Below are 6,000 nucleotides of genomic sequence, written 5' to 3'. Positions count from 1 at the left end.
CAGGGGTCAGGCAGGCGGGCTGACAGGAGCTGCGGAGCACAGGCCTTGGGCTCTCGGCTGGAGCCGCGAGGACTGGAAAGCGGAACAGAGCCAACGCAGCTCCGGGGAGAGCGGGGGGAGAGGCCGGGGAGAGCGGGGGGGAGAGGCCGGGGAGAGCGGGGGGAGAGGCCGGGGAGAGCGGGGGGGAGAGGCCGGGGGGAGCGGGGGGAGAGGCCGGGGAGAGCGGGGGGGAGAGGCCGGGGAGAGCGGGGGGAGAGGCCGGGGAGAGCGGGGGGGAGAGGCCGGGGAGAGCGGGGGGGAGAGGCCGGGGAGAGCGGGGGGGAGAGGCCGGGGGGAGCGGGGGGGAGAGGCCGGGGAGAGCGGGGGGGAGAGGCCGGGGAGAGCGGGGGGAGAGGCCGGGGAGAGCGGGGGGGAGAGGCCGGGGAGAGCGGGGGGGAGAGGCCGGGGAGAGCGGGGGGAGAGGCCGGGGGGGAGAGGCCGGGGAGAGCGGGGGGGAGAGGCCGGGGGGAGCGGTAGGGAGAGGCCGGGGGGAGAGCGGGGGGAGAGGCCGGGGAGAGCGAGCGGGCGGCGGGGCCATGGGTTGGGGCCCCCGCGGGGGAGAGAGGCAGCGGGGAGCCCAGTGAGCGCGGCGCGGCCAAGGGGCTGACGGCATGTGGGAGGCCAACGCGGCCGGTATCGGGCCCGGCGGCGGCGGCAGGAGCGAGGAGATCGCGGAGCTGATCGAGCACTGCTCCAAACACCAGTACCGCGCCAAGGAGGTCAGCAGCCAGGTGAGACCACCCGGCCCCGGCCCCACCCCGGCCCGGCCCCACCCCGGCCCCGCCCGGGGGAGACAGGAAGCCTGGAGGGTCCCACAAACAGCCTTGGGGTCCGGTAACCGGCCTCTGTGTCCCCAGCAGGAAGCGGGAGCTGGTTGTCAGTGGATTGGTAGATCGCTTTTCCAGGTGTAGTGATTCCCTCCAAAAAAATAAAAATAATTTGGTCACAGTCAATCCGCGGCTGTTTGTGGGACGCTGCTGTGGGCAATTGGCTGCCGCGTTGTGCCCACAAATAGACAGTCAATTCACTGTACAGTCTATTCTGTGAAACTCTTAGAGTCACCTTGAAGATGTGGTAAGCGCTGTATCAAATGCAACCATTTACCCCCCCCACCCCCACCCCACCTGTGAATCGAACACAGGTCCTCTCGCCTGCGAAGCGAGAGCTCTAACCCATTTGCTAGAGAACTCCACGTTAAGGTTCTGCGATTTGTGCACTCAGGAACTCACACCTATGACTTTCTAGGAATATCTCAATTGAATCCTGACCAGTTGAGTTGAGAGTTTATTCAAGTTTTCATACACTTACTAATATCAGCACATGAATCATTTGACCTTTTGAGCTTGCTTGTTGGTTTAGTAAATGACAGTAGTGGCAGGTCCTTTAATCTCAATATCCTGTCTTTTCTCCATATCTTACTTTTCAAATATCTGTGTAGCTCGGATGTAGATACTGTGTTAAATCAGAGTTTAGGTAATTAAGAAAGTTGTAAGTTTTTGGGGTTGCTGTTGCACTTAGATACCTTACACTGTGAAGGTGTAGGGTTGCCTTGTGTGCCTGTCGGCAACCTGTATGAGGATTGGAATCTCTTGTTTTATAATATCTTTCTTTTGGTCAGCCAGGTGTCTGATCAGAGTTAAATAATAATAAGCCTTGCATTTGATATAATTCCTTATCACATTGTCGAGACCATGACGCTGCTGCAGTTTACCCACAAAATACACAATCAATCCACTTTACAGTATATTGTAAATTGCCAAATGCACACAGCAGTGTCGCACAAACATTTGTAGATTAAGTTATCAAATTTTTAATGTATATTTTGGAGGGATTATTACCCCCGGAAAGCAATCTGCCAGTTGACTAACTGGATTCATATGTATTGCTAGATAAACAGGCGAGTGCCCAAGTTTTTGCCCTGCCTAGGAATCGAACCCAGGTCCTCAAGCTTGTGAGTTGAGCACGCTAACCACTACGCTACGGGACTCCTTGAGTTCCAAACATTTCACCCGCATATGAGATTTTCCGTGTCTGGAATGGAATGAGCACTCTCCCCGGAGGGATGCCCCCTGCTTGCCCAATTTCAACAACAACAATTTACATCTATACAGCACCCTTCAGGCACGATAGGTCTCAGAGCGCTGCAGAGTGATGGGGTTAGACACTTGAGTAAGAGGGAGGGTGGAGTAAGCGTAGGTCGAAGAGGTGAGTCTTAAGAGGGGATTTAAAGATCGATAAAGAGGTGATGAGGCGGAGGGATTGAAGTAGGGAGTAGTGGCTGAAGGCACAGCCACCAATTATGGAGCAGAGTGTGGGCAGAGGAGTAGGGTATATGCAGATCAGAGAAGTAAACAGGTGCTAGAGTGTGAAGAGAGTTGGACATCAAGGTGAGTATTTTGAAGAGTATTTTTGCAGGTTGACAAGAGGCAATGCATGGCTTATAAATGTATAAGCTTTCAATGGCAAGCTATTTTAGCTGATTAAACTCCAGCAGTTATCTAACGCACATTCAGAGTTGACCAAACATTGGCTCTTGTTAACCTGTGCTTAATACTCTCCAGAATTATGTATGCAGTATGCGTCCTTCCTGGGAGAGAGTGCGCATTCCATTCCAGAAATGGAAATTTCCAATTGTGGATGGCATACAAGGAACTGACTCTGGTTTGGATACTTTTAATCAGTTCCATGTGTCAGTCCCTGGTTGACTAAAAATCAAATCCACTGCAAGGATTATTTTTAGGATGATCATTATTGTGGAGTAGCAAGGTACAAGTGTCACACTGTCAAAGCTCCACACACTTAAGTGACTTGACTTCAGTTGGGTTTTGTTCCTTATGACGTGAGTTAGCAATAAGAAATAAGTTTGCCAATTGAGAGTGTGCAGCACAGGAACCCTGTGTTCTATCTTTCTGAGGTTATGTCCTCTTACCATTTAGCTCCAAATATAGGATTGTGGCTACAGTCTGATTGTATCACAGTTTCATTTCAGAAAGGGGAAGTTTGGGCAGCTGGGTTGTCATTCATTTAAGTTGGTTTGATTTTTTTTGCAACGAAAGTCCAGAGGCTAGAAATCCGAAACATCAGAAAAGTTGGAAACCCTGAATTATCAGGGTGACCTGAAAGACGTCATCAAAATTATAAAGAGCTTTGATAGGGCATTGAGTCAGTGACTTGATGGTACAAACTTAATGTAATCACAAAAATAATTAAACAGGTGCAGTGCCAGAGTTCATCACCGCCATCAACTTGCATTTATATAGTGGCCTTCACATGGGGTGGCAGCTCGGAGCCCTGAGTCAAATGTCTTTGAAATGGGAATTGATTAAATGCTTTAAAGGATTATTAAAGGATATGGAGAGGAAAAACACCATTGCAGACTTAGTTGTAGGACAGGCATGTTTCATTGTTGTAACATTACAGGATTGAAAGAGCAAGATTGTCTGGAGCTACGAGATAGCTACACGACACACAGCATCCTACAGTCAATAACTGCTCTGGTTTTCTGGCATTTCTGATATTGTGTTACTGTTTAGTTGCTCTTTGCAACCTGCCTTCTACTTTCACCCCGGATAGGAGGTCCACACTCCCAGTTTACCTGAAACTGTTACTTCCAATCCCTTGTCTTCTGTAAGTTGTGTGGAGCCCTCTCCAACCATACACTAGCTACTTTTAACGGTCTGGCTCGGTTGATAGCACTCTCATCTCTGAGAATATTTGTCTTTGCAAACAGGGTGTTAGGATGTGAAATGTTGTATGGACCAATCAATCAGGAACCAGAATCCAAATTATCTTTTAAGAGGGAATTAAATAACATAACATGTAGGAGCAGGCGTAGGCCATTCGGCCCTTCGACCCTGCCCTGCCATTCAATCATGGCTGATCTTCTAATCTAACTCCAGCTAATAACCTAACCCTGCCTTATCCCCATATTTCTTAATCCCTTTAGCAATAAGAAATCTATCTATCTCAGTCTTGAATATGTTCAAGGACTGAGCGTCAACAGCCCTTTGAGGTAGTGAGTTCCATACATTCACCACTCTTTGAGTGAAGAAGTTCTTCCTCAACTCAGTGTGAAAGGGTTGACCTCTGATTTTAAGGTTGTGACCCCTGGTTTTAGTTTCTCCAACCAGGGGAGACAATCTCCCACTATCTACTCTATCATGCCCCGCTACTTTTAATGATTCGCTTACTTGAACACCCAGATCTCTCTGTACGTTCACCCCCCCTTAAGATTGAGCTACCAAGTCTATATTGCCTCCTATCATTTTTCCTACCTAAGTGTATCACCTCACACTTATCCACATTGAAATCCATCTGCCACATGACAGCCCATTCCACCATTCTGCGTATGTCTGCTTGCAGTTGGTTACAGTCCTCCTCGCTATTTACTACTCTACCTAACTTTGTATCATTGCAAACTTGTAAATAGTGCTCTTTATGCCCAAGTCCAGATCATTAATATATATTAGAAAGAGCAGTGGTCCCAATACCGATCCCTGGGGGACACTGCTGCACACCTCCTTCCATTTCGAGAAACACCCATTAACCACCACCCTCTGCTTTCTGTCACTCAGCCAGTTCTTAATCCAAACTGCCACTGTCCCCTTAATACCGTAGGCCTCTAATTTTTTTATTAATCTCTTATGCGGTTTTGTGTCAAAAGCCTTTTTGAAATCCATGTAAGTAATGTCCATCGCATTTCCCTCATCAACCCTCGCAGTCACCTCTTCAAAAAATTCTATTAGATTTGTTAGGCAAGATTTGCCTTTAACAAATCCATGTTGGCTGTCTCTAATTACCTCGTGTTCCTCTAAGTAGAGATTTATTCTGTCCCGGATTATGGTCTCCAGTAGTTTTCCTATTACCGAAGTTAGGCTGACTGGCCTGTAATTTCCGGGTTTGTCTTTCTGCCCCTTTTTGTAGAGGGGGGTAACATTAGCCACTCTCCAATCTCTTGGCACCACTCCTGTGTCCAATGAAGATTGAAATATAATGGCCAAAGCCTCCGCTATTTGAACCCGTATTTCCCACAGCACCTTGGGTGAAACCCATCTGGTTCTGGTGACTTATCAATTTTGAGCCCAGTCAATCTTTTCAGAATTTTCATCCGCGAATTTAGATATATTAACTTCAATGTCCTCATCTAGATCGTTGATGTAGATGGTAAATAGCTGAGGCCCAAGGACTGATCCTTGTAGCATTCCACTAGTCACATCCCGCCAATCTGAAAAGGACCCGTTTATCCCTACTCTTTGTTTCCTACCTGTTAACCATTCCCCAATCCACGTTAATATACTCCCCCCTATTCCCTGGGCCATTATCTTCTGGACTAACCTTTTATGTGGCACCTTATCGAATGCTTTCTGGAAGTCCAAATAGACCACATCCGCTGATTCACCCTTATCCAGTTTACTCGAAATATCCTCAAAAAATTCTATGAGATTTGTCAAACATGACTTCCCTTTTGTAAAGCCATGTTGACTTGGCCTAATTATATTGTGCTCCCCAAAATACCGCACTACCACATCCTTAATCAATGATTCTAAAATGTTTCCTATCACTGATGTGAGACTAACTGGCCTATAGTTCCCCATCTTTTCCTTTCCACCTTTTTTAAATAGTGGTGTGACATTTGCGATCTTCCAATCCATGGGAACTGTTCCAGAATCCAAGGAATTTTGGAAGATCAGACACAAGGCCTCCACTATCTCATAAGCTACCTCTTTTAAAACCCTGGGATGCAAGCCATCCGGACCAGGGGATTTGTCACTTTTTAGTGCTAACAGTTTCCCGAGCACCAAATCTCCATTAATGAAAATTTCCCTAAGTTGCTCCCTGTCCTTATCCCCTTGGTGCATCTCTATTGATGTCAGACTTGTTGTGTCTTCTAGGGTGAAGACAGATGCAAAGTACCCATTTAGGAACTCTGCCATGTCCTTATCCCCCATTACAACTTCTCCC

At 47.9% G+C, this 6,000-nt stretch overlaps 1 protein-coding gene across 2 annotated transcripts in view; it reads left to right on the top strand.

The window, feature by feature from the left end:
- Nucleotides 1–549: 549 nt before the first annotated feature.
- mtmr14 (myotubularin related protein 14) overlaps nt 550–6,000 on the top strand; it is a 59,050-nt gene continuing 53,599 nt past the window's right edge. For both annotated transcript variants that reach the window (XM_007890247.2, XM_007890246.2), the window contains exon 1: nt 550–770. In XM_007890247.2, the coding sequence (XP_007888438.1) occupies nt 651–770 (120 nt within the window). In that variant the 5' untranslated portion in view covers nt 550–650. The remainder of the gene's footprint in view (nt 771–6,000) is intronic.

Source organism: Callorhinchus milii, unplaced genomic scaffold (genome assembly GCF_018977255.1).
Source record: "Callorhinchus milii isolate IMCB2004 unplaced genomic scaffold, IMCB_Cmil_1.0 Scaffold12, whole genome shotgun sequence".
NCBI classification, from domain to species: domain Eukaryota; kingdom Metazoa; phylum Chordata; class Chondrichthyes; order Chimaeriformes; family Callorhinchidae; genus Callorhinchus; species Callorhinchus milii.
The sequence above is the reverse complement of the archived record's forward strand: the minus strand, read 5'-3'. Positions and strand labels throughout refer to the sequence as shown.